The 22310-nt window shown below is 41.4% G+C and overlaps 1 protein-coding gene across 1 annotated transcript in view; it reads left to right on the plus strand.

The window, feature by feature from the left end:
- The first annotated feature begins 811 nt into the window (after positions 1-811).
- LOC145415357 (roundabout homolog 2-like) overlaps positions 812-22310 on the plus strand; it is a 242913-nt gene continuing 221414 nt past the window's right edge. Inside the window, exon 1 of the mRNA XM_080284644.1 lies at positions 812-989. Within this exon, the coding sequence (XP_080140770.1) occupies positions 822-989 (168 nt within the window). The 5' untranslated portion in view covers positions 812-821. The remainder of the gene's footprint in view (positions 990-22310) is intronic.

The following is a 22310-nucleotide window of genomic DNA, read 5'->3' on the forward strand; positions in this document are numbered from 1 at the left end:
AAACTGAATTTACCAACACTACAGGAAAAGAGGTGACATGATTATGTTATATAAATGCATATCGGGGAAGGAGAAAATAGACATAAATGATTACTTAACGTATGGGGAAGTATCAGCAAGAGGACATTGCAAAAAACTGCATAAAAAGAGAGGTGATAAAGACGTAGGGAAATTTAGTTTCCCAAATAGAGCAATTGATCAGTGGAATGCACTACCTAATGAAACAGTGTGTGCCAAAACAATTCACAAATTTAAGGATATGTACGATAAACATGGTTTAAGACACCGGACAGTGCGAGCTTGACTCATTCCTGTAAAGATACAATTAGGTAAGAACAATTAGGTAAGAACACTGTCACGTATTTTTTAATCCATCTTACAAATGCAGTAGATAAGTATCCATAGGCTTTCATAGCTTTTCAGTCCATCTTATTGTTTTAATAGTTAAATGACTGTGTGTGTGTGTGTGTGTGTGTGCAGAAGGAAAACTCAGACTTTAATACTTTGTTTTCCCCCCTACTTATGAACTCCAGGAAATCAAGAGTATTCTGTCTGACCTCACGAAATTAATTGAGCTTGATCATGGAAATTCTTTTGTGTTACTTTCTTAGGGGTCAGTTTTAATCTTTCATACTTTCTTTGTACACTGAAACGCCCATTTTTCTAACCTAGGAGCGGTTGTTCGTGCAGAGGAGACCAGGAGAGAGAGAACACTTTTCAGCAGCAAGAGGGTTCCATTGGTTCAAAACACAGCTGTGCAACAAAACGAATGGAGTAGAGTGGAAGATGAAGAAGGAGAGAGGAGGCTGAAGGAGGAAGTAATGAGAGAAGAGGAGAGGAGAGGAGAAGAAGAAGAGGACGAAGTAGAGGTCAGAATGGTGCTCCCAGAGACGAACCTGGAAAACAACACGGTGACAGAGGTGTTCTGTAGCGAAGGGGAAATAGCACTCCTTCCCTGTAAGTTCCCACAGCTGTCCACACTACACCAGGTGAGTAGGGGGAGAGGAGGGTAAGTGAGGGAACAATAGGGGAGGGAAAAGGGATCCGTGATATGAAAGGTGTGTGTCTGAGGTAGGAATAGGGGGTAGAGGGAAGATGCGGGTAGAAGGGGTAGGTGTAGAGGTATGGGGAATGGCGGAGGGGGGGGGGGGACTAGGAGTCTGTGGAAAAAGAAGGAACAGGAGTAAGAGGAAGGAAGGAGGACAAGGGTTTTCGAGGCAACAGATACAAAGGGCAGGGGACGACAAAGGGAGGAGAACAGGGACAGGGGGAAGAAGTAGGTGCACGCATAGGGGAGAGAAGAAAAAGAGTGAGAGGGATGGGGTTTGTGGAAAGAAAATGCAGGAGTAGCGGGGATAGATAAGTGTCTGTGTCTGTGTGTGTGTGAGGACTGAGGGAAAGGCGTGTGAGTCGTTAGATGCCGGAGGTAAGGGGACGGCTTGAGTGGAGTTGACAAGTGAGGGGAGAGTGATGGATTACAGAACAGATGATTTGGAGGGTGTATGTGTGGGGAGAGTGAAAGAGGAAGGTCTGGAGTAGACATAGGGGATAGATGATGGCCAAGTGGTAGAATAGTGGACATTTGACCGAAACTACCTTAGATCGATCTCAGGTTTTGGCGAAAACATCTTGAGGAATCAAATTTGGTTATTTTTAAATAACAGAACAGAGGTAGGAAAAATAAATTAATTTAAAAAATCCATACACCAGTATGCAAGTGCCCTCCATTCAAAAATAAAATCTGTAAGAGTTGGCCTTGAACAGCCATAGGTTGAATTTGGGGAGGAAACCAATTTGGGGAAGCGAGTTCCAAAGAGAATTCTTTTATTCCCTGAACGGCAGTTCGAGGAATGAAAGACTTCTGATTGGCGGAAGTTCTGCAATATGGCAGTGTGACAGACCATTCATTAGTGTTACCAAACGCCCGCGTAGCGTGGGAGAAGGCATGGAGAGGTGGCACAATGGATGCAATTTTGTTAGAGCATTTGCCTTACGAGTTTCTATAAAATAATGCAAGGGAGGCAACATTCCTTCTTACTTGAAGGGAAGATAGTTCATTTGTAATGGTAGGGTTATTAGTAATTCTAAAAGCCTTGTTCTGAATTTCATAAAGTTGTTTTTGTGCTACCCATCCACATCCATTCCACAAGGATGAGCCATATTCCAGCTGAGAGCGCACATGACTTTTATAAATTATAGCTACCCTAACTGCTTGTCAGTGAAGAAGTTACGGACTGTATAATAATCTAAGTTTCTTTGAAGCAGTTTTAACAAGTAATCTAAACAGCATTGAGACTACCTGATCTTCCACATGACTAGAGACATACCACAATAACACAAGTTCTATATGTGGTAGCTAAAGTATATATTCAGTACGATCAAATGATAACAGCCAGTCCTTTAGTACTCTTTTGGAGCAAAGGCTGGCCTGAGACTAGACTACAGTAGACGCAATCATTTAAGCCATAGGTGTAAATATGATGTCGCTGGCAGCAATTACATGACAGAAAAATGTCTGGCCCTCTTTTGGATTGGAACCATAGCAGATTAGCTCATTGCTCTCTTCTGCTCTTTATGAAGATTTGATTGCATATTTCAAAACCTATAAGAGACTGGGCGAAAGTTGAGGTGGGCGCAGGTTAGTTGGTTTCAGAAAGTCTCGGAAGCTAAGTCTACTAATACCAAGTCGGATCACTTCCACTTAAAATGGGTCCAAGCTGGCGCAGGGGGTGGAGCATCGGAGTGACGTCAGCTTGCACGAAACGCAAGTTCAGTTGATGCCTGACCGTGCTGGTGAGTGGATGTATGCTACACTCTCCAGATCATGACACATTTTCAGTGCGAAGTGAGGGAAGGGACTGAAATGTGTGAGGGAAGGTATGGGGTGTGAGGGAAGGCATAAGGGTGTGAGGGAACCTACTGCTATGTTATACGGTTAAACGAATCCGCACTTTTTCCCCTTCTTCGTTTTCCCTTCTCATAAATGTTTAATTTGAGTCTGCCCTTTTGTACATTTTCTGTTACTTAAGCCAACTGACGTCACACACAAGCCACGCCTCCCTGCGCCCTGAAGGAAAGTGAACAGACTTGGCATTAGTAGACTTAGCTCGGAAGTAGATATAACCGTAAGTTCGAACAGGTTATTTAGATTACTCATTATATAACACCATGTTGTATAAGAAGACACTCAAAGAAGTAGTTTTGTCAAATTTATGAAGCTGTTTTTAAAGCGTTATGGTTCATACCTAATGTATGCACAACACGCTGATATTTGTATTTTCTTCCCGCTGAATCAGGTTACTTTTTGCTAGTATGAAGACTAAGAATTCCCTTTCCAAATCACTTAGGAATGTACAATATTTACAATGTAGGTAGCTGGACAAGGGGTGGGTGGTTGATGGTGGTACAGGAACAAGGAATGAGGAATATATGAGGCTGCGTGAGAAAGATGAGAAGAAATAGAAATGGTGAGGGGACAAAGAACGTTGCACACACAGGGAGAGCGGGAGAGGAGGCGTGGACGGGGCAATTCAGAAGGAAAAGAAAAAGAGGAGATGGAAGGTTCGGTTCATTCATGCTGCCACCAGAAATTTGATTAAGATACGGAGAGACTCTTCAAACTGGAGAGACTATTTATAACCTTCCTTCACTACTATGTCTCTTAAGTTGGATAGTCTCGAGGCAGCGGGAATACAACAGGAAAATATATTCTCGGTTTAAAGGGACTTAAAGATGGTTAGAGTGGGTAGTGGACACAGACGGAAGAGGCAAAAGATAGGCTAAATGTGACAAAGTAACTGGGGAAGGCAGACGGGAAAATGTGGTGATTTACTGTGGGGTAGAGTTCTTGGAAAATGAGCAGGTAAAAGAATCGGTAGACAATATTTTCGAAACCTGTTTGCACTGCGAAGAAGAAATCATAGTTTTCTTGAGAATTCGTTTTAAATGATTCCCCGTCAGTCAGTTTCTTAAGGATTTGTTTGGTGTTACAAACTTATGACAGGATGGTAAAAGTTCACACTCAGGAACTGATAAGTGTTGTCATATATTATCCACAATCAGTTTAATATAAACATGATATTGTTACATAATTTTTACAAGCTATTCATTAGGGTATTTACAATATTTTCAAAATTAAAGACATTCTAAAAAATACGCCTGTTTTGTAACTCCTCGTTTCCTTCTAGTTTTAGGGTATTGCCTGAATATACTGAACTCAGACACCATAAGATTAATGGTAAAAATAAATTATGAAAAGCAATACCAGTGTTGCAATGAACAGCATATTTATTATGTCCAGAAGTTTCGACATATTCATCTATGTCATCTTCAGTGGATCTAAAAAGATAAAAAAAAAAAAAAAAAAAGAACCTGTAAGGTATTTAAAATCCTAAAAGAACTATTTGAGCATGAGCTCATCGTCTATCTATCTATATACCTAGGCTGCTTCCCCCAAGGAAAGGGAGGTAGCCGAGACAGGACGACACACTCCCCATTTACTCATCCATTCAAACACATTCATTCGCATCTTAGCCCCAAAGGGGAGAACGGACAGATCCTCACCGCACCACACTGCACAAGGGTCAACTGAGCAATGCAATCAGTGACATCCGCAGCAGGGCCCGACAGCAGAGCTGGTTTACCCCTACCACATCATAACAGACTCATCCCCTTACCCGCACCTGACCTGAAATAGCTGATCAGACCAAATGCGGGAGAATATCCCCTCAGGGCTGCGTCATCACTTAATCATTCACAATTTCTCTCCATTTATTTCTGTCACGCACAGCTACTCTTCCTTGCTCAACAGACATCCCTCTCGCATCCAGCGCTCTCTTCACACTGTCCATCCATCCTATTCATGGTCTTCCTCTTAGCCTTACACCTCTCACATCAGATCTAGTTATCTTTTTCACCAATCGCTCATTATCCATTCTCTCCATATGCCCAAACCATCGCAACACCCTCTGCTCAACTCTACCAGCCATCTCCCGAACAACTCCAGTTCTCCTTCACACTTCATCATTCCGCACTCGATCCATACGGGTCACTCCACACATACTCCTCAGACACCTCATCTCCATTACATTCAAACTTTTCCTCTCTGCTACGCCCATATTCCATGTTTCAGCCCCATATAATGCAGTCGGTACCACAACACCCTCATACAGCCTTCTCTTTACATCCATTCTAAGCGAACGACATCTAAACACTTTTTTCATTCCTCCTAGCACCTTTCCTACTTCATTTATTCTAAACTTCACTTCTGCTTCTATTCTTCCATCCACAGCAACACGTGACCCTAGATATTTAAAACACTCTACCTCCTCAAGCAACTCGCCATTCAAAACTATATTCATCCCCCTACCATCTACCAACCTCGTACACTTCATCACTTTACTCTTATTCTCATTTACTTTCAATTTCCTCCTTTCACACACCCTTCCAAACTCCTTTACCAACTGTCTCAATCTCTACTCTGAATCAGCCAGCAATGCAGTATCATCTGCAAACAGCAGCTGGTTCAGATTCCACTCTCCACCATCAACATTCACAAGACTCAGACCTCCACCTAAAACTCTTGGTGTTGTAAGAATCTCATCGTACTTACATAAAAAGCAGAAAAAGTAGTGTTAAATTACAGGGGGGACTTAACTGCTCTAAATATTCAGAGGAACAGCAGACAATTGTTTAGGTCCGGTTTTCTTTTATAAACATGAATGGATTCTAGTATTCTTAGATTCTTACTAGTACATGAGTCTATTATACATAAATTCTTTGGATCAATAAAAGTATTACAATGATATGAATGTTCCCTTACCGCTGAATGAAGAGTGTCGCTCACAGGGAGACCTGACCTGCTTGACTGACCTCTATGCTCGTCAACCCTTAGTTTGAAAGCTCGTATTGTGCTTCCAATATACCCTGCATGGCAACTAAGGCACTTATATTCATAAACGACTGACGAGTGGAGGGCAGTCAGTAGTCGGTCTTTATAATGAAAAAATGATTGAATCTTAAGATCATTCTTATGAACAAATCGGAACTTTATTTGAGGATAGAAAATAGAAAAGTTATATTTCAGTGCCCTCTCTATCTTTTCTGATACACTATCAAGAAAAGTTAGAGGAAGATACATTTCCTCCTTACTCACTGTACATACAGGTTGCTTTGGATTGTAAATTTTGGCTAAGAATTTTTTAACACAGTTATCAAAAAGAGCAGTGTTGAAACCATTGTTAGCAAAGAAAATCCTCAATAATGTAACCTCCTTATGGAATAGGTTGTAGGTAGAAGTTAGGTTAAGAGCTCTATACAAAAGTGTTCTAATTGCATTGACCTTAAAAATAAATGGACAGTAACTAAAAAAGCTAGTACCCAAACCCAAGAAAGTAGGCTTACGATATACAGACATAACCAAAGTGCCATTTAACTTCTGTATCAATAAATCAAGAAAAGGGAGTTTACCTTTAACTTCACATTCCATGGTAAATGTTATATTCTGATGTAATTTATTTAGGTAGTTTTAACCCGCCCCATCCCATCGACGTATGGGTATGTTGCAACATTTTGCATTTGCCAGTCCCGGCGACGTACTGGTACGTCGTGCAATTGCAAGATCCCTAATTTGCACAATTTTCAATTTGCACGCGTGATTTTTCGTACGTATACACGGGACACCTTCCTCTATTCCTCTACAAGATGCCAAGCAGGGACCATGCCTTACACCGCATAACCTCCCCCTCCCCCCTTCACGCCATTGTCTCGGCAATTCACCTGTTACCAGTGACCTGGCCAGTAAAGACATTCAGGGCCAGAGTGATTCCCCAATCGATGACAATGTGTAGGACAAAGTTTACATAGCATTAGAGGAAGAAACAGTCAGAAATAATGATCAGGTAATGTGGCAAAAGAAGGTCAGGTATGGTGATGAGTTAGTGAGTGAAACAATGCTTATAATGCCTATATTACTGTTTGAAAACCAATATACTCTTGTACTACATATAAATTTGTACCAAGTAAATAAATAAATACTGTTTATGAGGTGTGAAATAGTTACACTCCCATAGAACTTGTTTTCTTTGGTGCCAGCCTGTTAGAAAACCCAGTCAGGTAAGGAGGTACTCGTACTTGGATCGAGTATTTTAAACCTCAGGTGAGCGATTTCTCTATGAATTTTCGATGTTTCTCACCAAAAGCGGAGGTTTTAGCCAAAAATTTTTTTCGAAAATACCTTGGGATTGCGGGGTGTCAGAGGTGCGAAATAGCTCGGGACATGACGGGTTAAAAAAGTGGAGCATGGCTTTCATCCTGAAATATAAGCAGGGTGTCATCCACATATCTACGATAAAGGATGGGTTTAAAGTATGCAGGACAATTATCCAGCCATTCTTCTCCCAAATGCAGGGAAAAACATTAGCCATAGTCGGACCCAGAGGCGAGCCCATAGCCACGTAACCGTCTATCTGTTTATACACCTCGTTATTAAATATAAAATGGCAGTCCTTAACAAAAACAGAAATCAGGTTCTTGAAGAATTTTTTTACTGATACCCATGACTTTGTCCATATCATTAAAAATTAAATTTACACATAAGAAAGTCCCCCCCTGTAATTTAACACTGCGTTTTCTATTTTTTATGTAAGTATGATGAGCTTATACTCAAATAGTTCTTTTAGGATTTTAAATACCTTACAGGTCATTATTATTATTTTTTTTTATCTTTTAGATCCACTGAAGATGACATAGATGAATATGCTGAAACGTCTGGACATAATAAATATGCTGTTCGTTGCAAGACTAGTATTGTTTTTCCTGTATAAGTTGCGGTTCCCTCAGAACAAGCCTGTCTCAATAAACTATGAAAAAGTATCAGGGAATAATATTTTTAATGGATTAGCCTTTGTGCTTGCTTCGACTCCAAATTCCGGCCGTTAAAGTGAACGACTTTGCCTCCTTTGTGTGGGTATGTACTGGGTGGATGAAGTGTGAGTGAATATTTGTGCACTATGTAACACTGATACTGGGAAGGCTGTGTAGCTTATCATCAAAGCAAGACTCATGTAGCGGCAGCTCGATTGTTTGGTGATATGAGTGTCCATTTTTTTTCCCTTTTTTTATATAACCATTAACGTCTGTCAGGTATTATCAAAAGTCATTTTACAACAAAAAGAAGCAATGTTTCATCTGCAAGGTAAAATTCATGCATCAGAATATGTCAAACATGTACTGTCGTTACTCATTCAAGAATTTCTAAAACATGTGTTGCAGGAAAAAAGCAAATGCCTCATAACGAGTGTTCTGTGTCCAGGGAACCTTCCCCCATGTATCCTTCACTGACATATCTGGAAAAAAGGTTTATAAGGGAAGCTTGATGAGAACGGGAGAGTATGAACTAGTTGTGAAGACGGCAAATAGGAAAAAAGGCAGGAGAGGTTTGAGGGCATGATGATAATGATGGAATGGAAGAGGTGGTAAATAAAAGTCTTTCTCGTATATATAAGTGAAGTGTTATATGATATATAATTCCTCATAAGAGTTCATCAAAAATAATTAAATCGAAATTCCCTTCAACTGCTCACTTGGACACCCACAGAAGGTAAGATATGTAGCGTATTGTAGTTTCTTGTTTGATGCATTTAGTTACAATGTAACTTGTAAAAACAATACTAATGAAAGCTAACTTATCTATATTTTTCTATCCATTCATATATATATATATATATATATATATATATATATATATATATATATATATATATATATATATATATATATATACAGGTAACTCGCACGGAACACGATCTCACGGAACGCGCTCGCAATTATACACAGTAAGGGCTGGGATACATGTAAGACAACGTAAGATTAAAAAAACATTATGAAAACTACAAATTAACGCAGGAGAGGCCTTTGAAAGATCAAATCCTCGAACGTCACCGCAGTGCGCGGTTTGTTTTGATTACGTGACGATCTAGGCGGGAAATTATTCAGTGAGTGAGACATTCCCGAGTACAGTAGCACAGTATTTGTAAGTTAAATATTTATAGTACTGTACTGTTCTGGTAAGTTTATGTGCAACTTAAAGTACTATTAAATAACGCTAAAGCAAGAAATAAAGTCTTATAACCAGTTTACCTGATAGGCGTCAAAATATTGCCTGTTTTATTTGTTCGTTTTTTCCACAGTACTGTACAGTATTTGTAAGTTAAATATTTACTGTTCTCGTATGTACTGTACTTGTAAGCACTTAAATAAAGCTAAATAATTAAATAAAGCCTTGTAACCAGTTAACCCGAATTATATGATTACCCATGATCGGCATCGGAATATTGCCCTTTTTGTTTGTTCGTTAAACTCTTACTGTACTGCTTTTCTACAGTACTGTATTTGTAAGTTAAATATTTACTGTTCTGGTATGTACTAGTAAGCAATTAAAGCATTAAATAAAGCCTTGTAACCAGTTAACCTGATTTATATGATTACCCATGATCGGCATCGGAATATTGCCATTTTTGTTTGTTCGTTAAAGACTTATAATAAGAGAAAAATACATTTTTGTCTTGGTATCTTTACCTATTTGCTCAGATTTGCTGTAATGGTTTGGATCATTTGATGCAATGCAACTTGTAGAAAACTGTGAAAACTTTCGGGCAGTGAACGAAAATCTGGGACATGAGACTGACCTTGACTTCACCCTCTCATGTTACGTGTCATCTGTCAGTTCACCACTTGCTATCGTGAGGAGTGGATGTACGATTTTTTCGCTCGTGGCCATGCCTAACCACACACAGTTACACCCATTATCTTGACCCAGACAGAAAATACAACCTTTTTCCTCCCTTGCAAAACACACTCAACCACCCTGTTTACGAGACAGCAATATATATTGCGAAAATAACAAGGTAAAATGATAAAGATGAACGTAAAATGATAGAGAAAGATGAACATGTTGTGACGGAAGAAGTACGTTTTCCCCGTCTGTAAACGTATTTATTTCTGCTTTGTATCTGTATTCGTAATAATTAGACTTATTGTTAGTTCTGAAACTGCATTACGATTCTATTTTTAGCCATTCTCGTGGTGTGGGAGCTGGAAGTTGTGACACAACTTCCTTATTGCTAATTGGACTGACCCTTCACTTTATTCTCCCGTGGCAGAGTCTAGCCTTGGAGGACGTGCAGTTTTCTCATTTAGGACTGAAAATTCAACTCTTTCGCTCCCTTTTCCAAGCATGGGCACAACGATAACGTAAAAAATAACTCGAAACTACCATAAACATATATCAAAAAGGTGAAAATGTATTCATAACATTTTTTTTTTTTCCAGCTATTCCTAACAGATTATGTACTGAAATCATTCGATATTACAGTACTGCATTTCTAAGTTAAATATGTACTGTTCTTGTAAGTACTTGTAAGTTAAAGCACTGGTACCAGTTACCCTGATTTATATGATTACCTATGATCGGTGTCGGAATGTTTCCTTGTGTTTACGTACAGTATTTGTGTGTTGAAGTTTTGCTGTGGAGTACTGTATTTGTGAGTTATAACATTAAATAAACCTTCTAACCACTTAAAGTGCTTTCTTATGATTACCAGTGACAGATAACAGCAAAACAACACATTTGGGGGGTCTAGGGAGCAAAATACGGAGTAGTTTAAATATACGCGATTTCGCACCTAACACGGCACGGTAGGAACGAAACCCACGTGTTCCGTGCGAGTTACCTGTATATATATATATATATATATATATATATATATATATATATAAAATTTATTTCTGTATATACTTATATATATATATTTATATAATCCCTATTTTCATGTGCAAATTTGGCTCAGTTAAGCATTCCTATTTAGCTTAGCGAATTGCTTATGTATTTTAATTCGTATTACATTTCCTTTTCAATTTCTGCCTCAAAAATCAACATACACGGTCTCCGTTACAGGGATGAAATTATTAACGTTGAATCCTGTCGACATATGGGTACGTCACAACTTTTTTTCACACTGAGACCCAACGATGTACTGGTACGTCCTGAAATTGGGAGGTCCGTCATTAGCACATTTTTCAAGTTTCGTGGGTGATTTTTTGAAGCTTATGTGAGAGACCTTCCTCTACCTGCCACCAGGCAGCGACACTCCCTGACCCCACTTGACCCCAGCACGCCATTATCTCGGCCAATCACCAGTTAGCAGTGACACAATAAAGACGTATTGCATTGCAGTCTCTCCGACAACGAAATTCAAGCTGCCCTTGATGCCTTCACAGGCAAGAGTGATTCCCCAATCGATGATGATGTGGAGGACAAAGACTATGTGGTGCTGAAGGATGAAACAAGCAGCAGTGATGAGGAGGTACCATCGCCAAGGAAGGTGCAGTATGTAAGGTAACATAGGGCCAGGGAAGGCCTGCCTGCACCCCAGCCATGTGGACACACCTCTCTCCAGCCTGTGGACGAAGGGTCTGACAAGGACGAGGATGGAGCCGTAGGTCGTGGTGTTCCCTCGAGGTTGTGGAGGGAGATTTCGCTGTGGGGAACTGAAGGGGCGATGAGGAGAAGAATATGGTATGGGCCTAGTACTCTGTCTGGGGAAGGTGCGAGTAGTGGGGCGGACATGAGTAGTGAAAGGGAAAGCGGTGTTGACAGGGAGGCAGCTCCTGGGCGACCACATGATGCACCTGGAGAGCAAGCAGGTGGGAAGCAGCCGCACCCCAGCAACTCTTTCCCCCAGCAGGCTTCCCGCACTTCCTCCCCACAGACCCGTGATGTGGGGAAAGGAAGCAAAGGGATGGGAAAGGGGAAGGAAAAAGGGAGAGGGAAGAGGAGAGCGAGTGGGGAAGGGAGCCGCTCTCCACCTCCCCAACCACTCCCACCACCCTCTCCTCCCCACCCTGACAAAGGCGACAATGGAGAAAAGGATGGAGACTGTGGTGTGGCATGGGACTGGGAAGATGGTAGTGATTTCACTCCCATCATTCACTGCTTCACAAAAGGGTGGCGGTCTGGATGTATAGCACCTGGCCTCCATGCAGGTTCCACCAGGCTTGATTTCTTCCACCTATACTTCAGTGGGGAGTTTGTAGAGTGAATTGTGGAGCAGACCAACACTTTTGTTAGCACGCATCACCGCGAAAGCTAGCTTGAAGGAACAACAAGCACACACTCCCAACAGTAACCACAGGTAACATGTTCCTCTTTCTTGCCCTGGATCTCTTGATGGGTATTGTAAGGAAAAACCAAAATCTGGCATTCTGGTCTATGGACCCTATGATCAACACATTTCTTTGCCAAGGTAATTGGTCGTCATATATTTCAACAAAGTCTGAGCTGCCTCCACTTTTACGATGCTGAGGACCCTGCTAATGCTAATGACAATGATAGAATGAGGAGAATAAAGATGGTATTTGATCGACTGGAGGAAAAGTTCTGCTCATCCTTCTATCCTTACAGAGACCTGGTCATAGAAGAAAGTCTCTTGTTGTGGAGAGGCAATATTTCTTTTTGCCAGTACATACCCAGCAAGACACACAGTTTTGGGTCCTTGATCTTCGTTATGTGTGACTGTAAGACTGGTTATGTGCACGACATGGTCTTGTACACCAGCGCACAAACAGATATAACAGAAGATTGGAGTGTAGGACCATGATTGAGTAGTACCTTCATTGTGGTCACGTCTTGCACCTGGACAACTGGTACACTAGCCCCTTTCTCGCATGGTACCTCCACAAGTGGTGCTGCTGACTCCTAGCAGCAAAAGGGAAAGCTGCAAACGGTTGGCTCCCTCTGTTCAAATTACTGGAGCTTTTGGGTAGCACCTCATATATATATATATATATATATATATATATATATATATATATAATCATCATCATTATCATCCAGACCTCCTTTCCCACCCAAGGGCAGGGTGAGGAGTAGCAATGTCCAGACAGCACAAACTTGCCCAATCGAAATAGGCCACACTTCCATTCACTCATCATTCAAGCCCCCGGAATCCTGGCTCTACCGGATACGCCAAAAACATTCACCACATTCTGCAGCTTCACACAAACGTATCCGATTGAGTCAATCCAGACGCTGCCATGCTCACAAGGGGTGCCAAAATCCCTAATCATGCACTTCTCCTCACAACGTTCATCCAGCCAGCTTGATCTCTTGTCAGTTCTCTAGCCTCACCGACTTCTAAACCTCTCTTCCTCAAACACTCATCCACCATATCTCTCCACCTTCTGCATGGCCTGCCTCACCCCTTCCCTCCTTCAAATTCTATCAGGTATACCTTTTTCACCACTCTATTGTTATCCATTCTTTCCACATGACCATACCGTCTCAGGACACTCTCTTCGATTCTTGTGTCCACCGACTTCCTCACTCCACACCTTTCACGAATCACATTACTTCATATCCTATCCACCCTCTGTACTCCACATACATTCCTCAGGAGTCCCATCTCCACTGCTCTAACTCTTGACTTTTCATTTTCATGCTACACCATAGTCTCACACCCATATGTTAACGTTGGCACTAACACTCCCTCACTTAAGCCTCGTGCAGCTGCAACGCTCAAGCCTCTGTTTCTTATCAAGGACTTCATTGAAGCACTTACTTTGCTTCCTTGTGTCACTCTACTTTCAGCTTCTTTTGCACATTTTCCTCTCTTTTCTCTCACTGTACCCAAGTATTTGAGCTCTCTCACCAATTCCAGTCTCTCTCCATTCACTGTGACATCACACTGGGAGTCATCTTCTCTCTCAGTAACCATCACCTTACTCTTCTCTACATTTACTCTCAAGGCACGATGCTCACAGACATCAGCAAAACTCTCCACTAGCCTATCAAGTCCTTGTCCGGTACTTGCAAGCAGTACTGCATCAGCATCATACAACAAATTTGAGATATTCCATCTATCACCAGTCATTACCAACGCCATCCCTCTCTCCATTACTTGTGTTTTTACTTCTCTCATCACCTCATCCATATCTATCTATCTATCTATCTATCTATACACACACCCACACACAAATATATATATATATATATATATATATATATATATATATATATATATATATATATATTGAACAACCATGGGGACATCACACAACCTTGTTGCACTCCCACACCGATCGTGAACCATTCACTTGGATGGCCATTAACCCTTACAAATGCTCCCTACCATCATAAAAACTCTTGACGGCATCTAGCAGCTTACCATCTACACCATACATGTGCAAAACTTTCACAGGCCCTCTCTGTCTACTTTGTTGTATGCATTTTCCAGATCCATGAATGCCATAAACACCTTATGGTCCTTCACACAAGCCTTCTCTGCTATCTGTCTCACTGCAAATACTTGATCCACATATCCTCTGCCACTCCTTAAGCAACCCTGTTCATCACTCACTGGGACTTCTGATATCTCTCTTACATTTTCTATAATAATTCTTCCATATACCTTCCTTACCACACTCAATAAACTTATGCCACGAAATTTCTTGCACTTACTTCGCTCACCTTTATTTTTTTGTATAGGGGTACAATCACAGCCTTTTTCCAGTTTGCAGGCACAGTTTCACTCGTCCATGCCTTCTTACGTATCGCCAACAAGCATTTCATTCCACTCTCTCCACTACACCTAGGCATCTCTGTATACATCTCATCAGCCCCAGCTGCTTTCCCATTTTTCAGCCGCGTCACAGCACTCTTCATCTATGTGAGTGTCATATATATATATATATATATATATATATATATATATCATCATCCTTTACGAGGCCACTGCTGAACAAAGGCCTCCCCCAACCTTCTTCATGAATTCCTTGACTGAGCTAATCTTTGCCACGTTTTCCCTGCAAATTTCTCTACCTCATCTCTGCACCTCCTGTCTGGCCTTTTTCTGCTACGCTTACAATCCCTTGGGTGTCCAGTCAGTCAACCTCTTGCTCTATCGGTTATCCCTTATTCTTGCTACATGGCCTTCCCACCTCAATTTCTGTTCTTTTATAACTTCCGTAATATCTTTGACTTCAATCTGCTCTCTCACCTAAGTTGATCTTTTCCTGTTTCTTGAAGATATTACCAACACTGACCTTTCCGTTGCTCTCTGAGAAACGATTAATTTATTTTCCTTCGATTTTGTCAGTTTCCAGGTCTCACAACCATACATCATGGATGGACTTATATATTCGTTATATACTTTTCGTGTCATACAATCTGGCAAGCTACTTTTCATAATGTCTTTATGTTTCCCGAAAGCTTTCCATCCAACTGTAATGCGTCTTTTTATTCCGCCATCATTATCTTTCGTTAATTATAGTATTTGTCTCAAGTAATTGTACTCTTCGACTTCTTCAATAAGTTCCCCGCTTATTCTGATGACGCCTTTAGGTGTTTGTGGACTCATTAGTTATATATATATATATATATATATATATATATATATATATATATATATATATGTGTGTGTGTGTGTGTGTGTGTGTGTGTGTGTGTGTTCGACTCTGGACATAGGATTCACAGCCTGCTATCAAGGCCCAGCAGTCCTCCTACATACCATACACCTCTACGTGTCACCACTTCGGCACTAACACTCACCGTCCATATTGAATACATGCTAGGGCTGTCTCATACAGGACTGGTGTATTGGTATTAGCGGGGGTATTTTTACGACATGTCGGCAGGTCTTCTGGTAGATCAGTAAAGCCTGATTTAATGAAATTCAAATCCTTAAACTAGTCCCTGCCCTAGCCGGGATTTGAACCTGGATCCGTATGGACTGCAGGCCACCTCTCTGCCGATATATATATATATATATATATATATATATATATATATATATATATATATATATACCATCTCTATTCTACAAATGCCGTTGCCATGCTGCCTTGCTGCGAAGTGATCAAACAATACCCTTCAGTCGGAGAGGCAATAATACATAATGTCTATCAACAATAAAATTATTCTGCCACCTTTCACTCTCGCATTTCTGAAGTGTGTAATTATATTATTCCCAAATACTTATCACCAAACTAAGCATTGCCCTTTGCAGGTTTCATTTGCTAACTCCTTGTTCTCTCTCTCTCTCTCTCTCTCTCTCTCTCTCTCTCTCTCTCTCTCTCTCTCTCTCTTTGCCTCTTAGTTTACGTCCTTCTACCTCGCAGTCTACCTTCACATTACCTGACACTATTCAGTTAATTTCTTACGTCCTTAACCCTTAGACGATGAGAATTATTTGTGGCCACTTTGATCGTCTGGATCAAATTCAAATCGTTGTTTATGGCTTGCTAGACTTTATCAGACCTTTAGCCTTTGGACATGACTAGTGCTTCCTTCACACGAGATAACTCGTCTGGAATTATTCAGAAAAAAATGCAAAAGATATCAGCCGTTTTCAAGGCGGTAAAGTTCAGGGGCGTCATTTCAATTTTCCTTGGGGGTGAGGGGGCATAGGCTATTTAGGAGGCCCCCCTACTCCCACCTCCCCACATGGGGGGGGGTGGCCAGCAAGAATTTTGATGCCACATGCAATGCTATATTTAGATAATTAAAGCAGTAAACAAATATATATACTGTATATAATTATTTATTAAACCATTCACTTTCTGACACACACACATTAATGGATATTCTAGCACTGGCAGTATTTCTGTGTGAAGTTGAATATTTAATTTACAGTGCATGGTATAGTACATATCATTGCATTATATGCTAATGAACTTAGATAATAGACCAAATAGCAATTAAAATATTTGTATTTGTGAAAGCTTAAATTGTCTTCATTCATATAGCCTAATGAAAAGATATTGAACATAAAATTTAGAATGAAAAGTTGTAAACTTGTAACTGAATTAAAAATGGAAAGCTTTTAGCTTACTAGCCCCCAAATACCATGAACCATATTAAGTAATGTGAAAAAGTAAGCCCTACGCTAAGAGGTGGGAGACTTAAAATGATGGTTTTTAAATCTGGAAGACGCTCACATAAGAATATATTAATTTCAGAAGAATTCATTAGAGGAAATTCAAAACTAAACTACGTATATTTATTGCATTGAATAATGAATAAACTACTGCAACAGTGGACATCTTCGTGATCTCCGCTTTACAAAGTTATTTGTAGTGCCCTTTGTGGCCTACGTGCCATGGTGAATAATGCCGTATATTCTACCTAAAGCAGCTTTATACTGTACCAATTCCAAGAGATTATTATAGTTACATGGCAAGATATCATACATTAATTTGACATGTGAGGTGATGTGTGGGGAGAAGAGAAGATGAATGGGGATGCAAGGAACAGCATGGTGGAATGAATAGGTGAGAAAGGCTGTGGCACAAAAGAAGAAAGCATATAGTGAGTGGATGAGAAACAGGGGTGTGGAAGAAGTTTATAGACGGATGAGAGAGTTATATACAGAGAGGAAGAGAGAGGTGAAAAGATTGGTAAGAGAGAGAAAGAAGACAGTGGATGAGGAATTTGGAAGGAATTTGAGTGTAAAGTGGAGGGAACATAAGAAAATGTTCTGGAAAGAGGTAAAGAGAGTTAGACGGGGTGTCAAAGGAGTTAGTTAGGGAGTGAAAGATCAAAATGGTAGATTACTAGTGGAGAAGGGAGAAAAAGTGAGGAGATGGAACACATTAGGGTATTGTTGAACATAGAGACTGAAAGTAATGCGAGTGTAAGTGGCTGGGGAATGGCTGGGAGAAGGAGGGAGGTGAGAGACGAGAGGAAGAAATCAGTAGGATGGAAGTTGTGGAAGCAATGAAGAAAGTTAAAATGGGGAAAGCCCCAGGAATTGATGGAGTGTGTGGTGAAATGCTGAAGCATGGGGAACAGATAGCAGTAGAATGGATGTGGAAGATGTGCACATTGGCCTGGGAGAAAGTAGTCCCGGAGGATATGAAGTCAGGCATAATTATTCCCCTGTACAAAGGAAAAGGGGGAAAAGAAGTATGTGGTAATCATAGGGGTATTTGTCTTCTTAGTGTAATAGGAAACGTATATGGTAGGATACATACTAACAGAGTTAGGGAAATAACAGAGGAATTAGTTGGAGAAGAACAGGGAGGTTTTAGGAAGGGAAGAGGTTGTGTAGATCAGATATTCATTCTTAGTTCTTCTGTGGAAAAGTTTCTAGACAAGGAAAAGAAGTTGCATGCGGCCTTCATGGATTTGGAGAAAACATATGACAGGGTGGATAGACAAGGATTGTGGAAAGTATTAAGAATGTATGGAGTAGATGGGAAGTTGTTGAATGCTGTGAAGAGTATGTATGAGGGTGCTAAGGCTGCAGTGCATCTGGATAGTGAACTGACTGCATTTTTCTATTCGAAGGTTGGATTGAAACAGGGATGTGTCATGTCTCCATGGTTGTTCAATCTGTATATGGAAGGGGTAATAAACGAGATACAAGGTAGGGCAGTGGATGTTGGAGCCGCCTTAATGAGAGAAGGCAGTGTTTGGAAACTCTCTGTACTATTGTTTGCAGATGATACTGTGTTGTTAAGTGATGACGAAGGGGAGCTGCAAAGCTTGGTGGATGAGTTTGGGAGGGTGTGTAAGAAACGGAATCTAAAGGAGAATGTAGGGAAGAGTAAAGTTATAATCTTCGAGAGAAGTGAAGTCAATGAATGTACAGTGAGATTCTATGAGGGGGAAATGGAAAATGTGAGTACATTTCAGTACTTGGATAGTGTGAAGAGTAAGGATGGAAGTTTGGAGGGTGAAGTGCTTGAAAGGGTGCAACAAGGAAGAAAGGTTGCTGGTTCCTTGGAGGCAGTGATAAGAAACAGGGAAGTGAGCATGGAAGTGAAAAAGTTACTACATGACAGAATTGTGATACCAACTCTAACATATGGAAGTGAAGCTTGGACCTTGTTGGAGGGACACAGGTCAAGAGTGAGAGCAGTGGAAATGAGTTATTTGAGAGAAGCATGTGGAGTCACATGGAGATACTGACAAATGAGGAAGTGAAGGAGCGTTGTGATTGGATGTGGATGTGATAGGAAGCGTTAGGAGAAACAAACTGAGGTGGTTTGGCCATGTGGAGAGGATGGATGGTGAGAGACTGACGAGGAGAGTGTATGTGAGTGAGGTGGGGGGGGAGAGGGAGGGGGAGGCCAAGGATGAGATTGAGGGATGGAGTGGAGAGGTACATGAGAGACGGGTGTGTGAACTGGGAGCAGGGCAGTGAAATGGAGGAGGACAGGGCGCATTGGAGGCGATTTGATTGTGGCCACTCCTTACGGGATTAAGGAGTCTGGCAAGAGATAGATAGATAGAACTGTGTTCATATGTACTTTACCAGCCCTTACAGTATGAACTACTCACGGTGTCTGGTGTCTGGCTGGCCGCTGGCTTCTGGTGCCTATCGTGTCGTGTATTTGTCACATAGATTTTGTAAAGAAAAAAAAATGCTTTCTTGGTTCTGATGCCACCTGCCGCCCTCTCCTACCGTCCCCTTTTCGCTCACGGTCCCATGGTACCTCCCCTCCTCTCTGGATCTTTCCACCTTCCACTTTGGGAACCACTGATCTAAATGAACTCTTATGACTCCTACCTACAGGTACGTACTTCCTAAGATGAAAAAAAAAAAAAACTTTTAATGATAGCCAGAATACAGTAAAAAAAAGGCAGCTCGATACTGAAGTTAACTGAACTGGAGGCTATGAATGTCTTTACATTGACATCCTTTAATATACCTAGTAAATTATTGTGATTATTACACACACACACACACACACACACACACACACACACACAAGATATATTTCACTCAAAACGTACTGAGGATAAATACAAAATATTTTTAATTTCTTGATGTTAACCTTATATTTTTTTCATTAATTGTAGTTGATTTGGAGGCTCCCCCAGAAAGCTTAGGGGGCGCGACCGCCCCTCGCTACCCCCCCCCAAATGACTCCCCTGGATTACGTCTTTCTTTCCTTATACTTATCTTATACATAATAATAATAATAATAATAATAATAATAATAATAACAGGCTAATAATAATAAACATCCGTCCATCCATCCATCATCCAATCCTACTTTGCCCCATGAGGAGCGTAGGAGCCCGGGGCTAGGCAGTTGGTCCTGACATTTAAGATGAGAGTGACCAACCTCACTCATCCCTGAGTGGCATTACGTGAGCAATAGACCCCAACCACCCCTTGGATATAAACCTTCACCGGCTCAATCCGATTAGAGCACAATAATTACCCACTAAACCACCAGGTGCCAAAATGTGGTTATATGGTTACCACCCAGCGTAGTAAATGGTTTCCTGGTGTACAGGAAACCATTTGGCTTGTCACTCAGTGTAGAGTCACCCACAGGCAGAAGGACAAGGAAAGAATGAAGGAATGAAAGACAGAAGAGGAAGTGTAAAGTCACCTGTAGGCAGACAGACCAGGAAAGACTGAAGGAAAGAAAGAAGGATGGAATGGAAAGGGCAGACACCCGAGATCAGCACTACATTGAGTGAGTGGATGGTGAGTGCCCCCACCTACTACTTTAATAATAATAACAATACCAATAAAACACCCGGTATGTGCCATTTTCCATCGCCACAGGCTTTCCCCCTCCTCGGTCTTGTTGCCTCCCTCCCCCTCCCCCTCTCTGTATCCTCCCTTCTCCCTTACTCTGGCGGACGAGCGCTGCGCCCTCTATGGGCTATGTTGGAAATATATGCCAGGCAGGGACTGTCGGCGAACTTTTGCTCCTGGGTGTACACTCACGAGCACTAATATATATGCTCAGAGGTGTTCTCTTCCTACCCGTAACGTAACATCGGATATATTTATCCAGGAAAACGGGTGCCACAAGGAAGTGTGCTTAGTCCCACTTTATTTAGTATTATGATCAATGATATTCTGTCATCAGCTCCCATCCTGAGGAATCTTAAATACTCGCTCTGCACTGACGATTGTGCAATATGGCACTCTTCCGAAAATGCACAATTTTCGGCTGGGCGGATTCAAGCAGCCCTTGATTCTGTCCACCAATGGGCCTTGCAGTGGGGATTTAAGTTTTCCATCCCTAAGTGTGCCGCTGTAGTTTTTACGACTCGTAACGTACCTAATTTGTGCTTAACTTTGGATAATCAGGCGGTACCTTTTCAAAATTTTGTAAAGTTTTTGGGAATACATTTTGATCGTCGTTTGAACTTCAAAATTCATGTTAATAATTTGCTTGCTCATTGTGATAAACCAGTAAATGTCCTCAAGTACCTAGCGGGTACTACATGGGGTGCCGACAGAAAATCTTTATTAATGGTGTATAAGTCCCTTATTCAATCAAAGCAATCAAAGCTAGACTATGGCGCACAGGTGTATGGCTCGGCATCTGATGCCACGCTGGAAGGATTGGATGTGTTGCAGAAAAAATGTTTGCGAATGTGTCTTGGAGCTGTCCGGTGTACCCGTGTAGCTCTTATGGAAGAGGAGGCGAATGTGCCTCCCCTCCGTATTCGCCGTGACCACCTAGCCTTAGCCTATGGACTACGAACAATTATGAAAAGTAATATCGGTAATGTGGCCTGTACCCCCCTGCATCAATACCACCACCTTCTGTGGGGGGTGCATCGACCACTTGCCGTTTGCCTCCACTTACTGACTCAGGAGCTTGGTGTGGACCTCAGTGACTATGACAAGTTAGTGTTAAAAAATACAGCACCTTGGGAGCCACCCGGCTTCACCATTGACATATTGTGACTCCCAGCACCAAAGGCCAAGGCGCCGGAGGCGGAGGTCCACCACCTGTTTTGTAACATTATCGTGCGTCACTTGGTGTCCTACCAATTGTACACCGACGGTTCCAATCGAGTGAATGTGTGGGTGCAAGTGTATGGTAGACCGAATGTGCCCTCAGGTATTGGTTACCGACTCATACATCTGTGTTTACCTCCGAACTTTTTGCTATTGACAAAGCCATACTGTAGACTATGCTCTCAATTCTAGGCATGACTCGTTTGTCATATTTTCAGATTCAAAATCAGCCCTTCAGGCAATTGCATCTTGTACTACGGACTCTCACGAGATCCAGGGCCGCATCGTTAATAAGTTGCATTCATGCAACAAGTCATTCACGCTGATCTGGGTGCCTGGTCATTGTCGTATCTACGGCAATGAGCAGGCTGACTTACTTGCAAAGTCGGCTGGAGAGCTCAAAGAGACTTGGGATGTTCCTCGTGATCTACGGTCGAGTCTCTCTCTCGGAAAGAAATCAATAAATCTTCTGTGGCAAGGTCAGTGGACCAGACTAAATATTTCGAACGTGTAAGCCGTACCTGGGCGACTGGG

Source organism: Coenobita brevimanus, chromosome 13 (assembly GCF_032717465.1).
Source record: "Coenobita brevimanus isolate Jiangsu-jjx chromosome 13, ASM3271746v2, whole genome shotgun sequence".
In the NCBI taxonomy this organism is placed as follows: domain Eukaryota; kingdom Metazoa; phylum Arthropoda; class Malacostraca; order Decapoda; family Coenobitidae; genus Coenobita; species Coenobita brevimanus.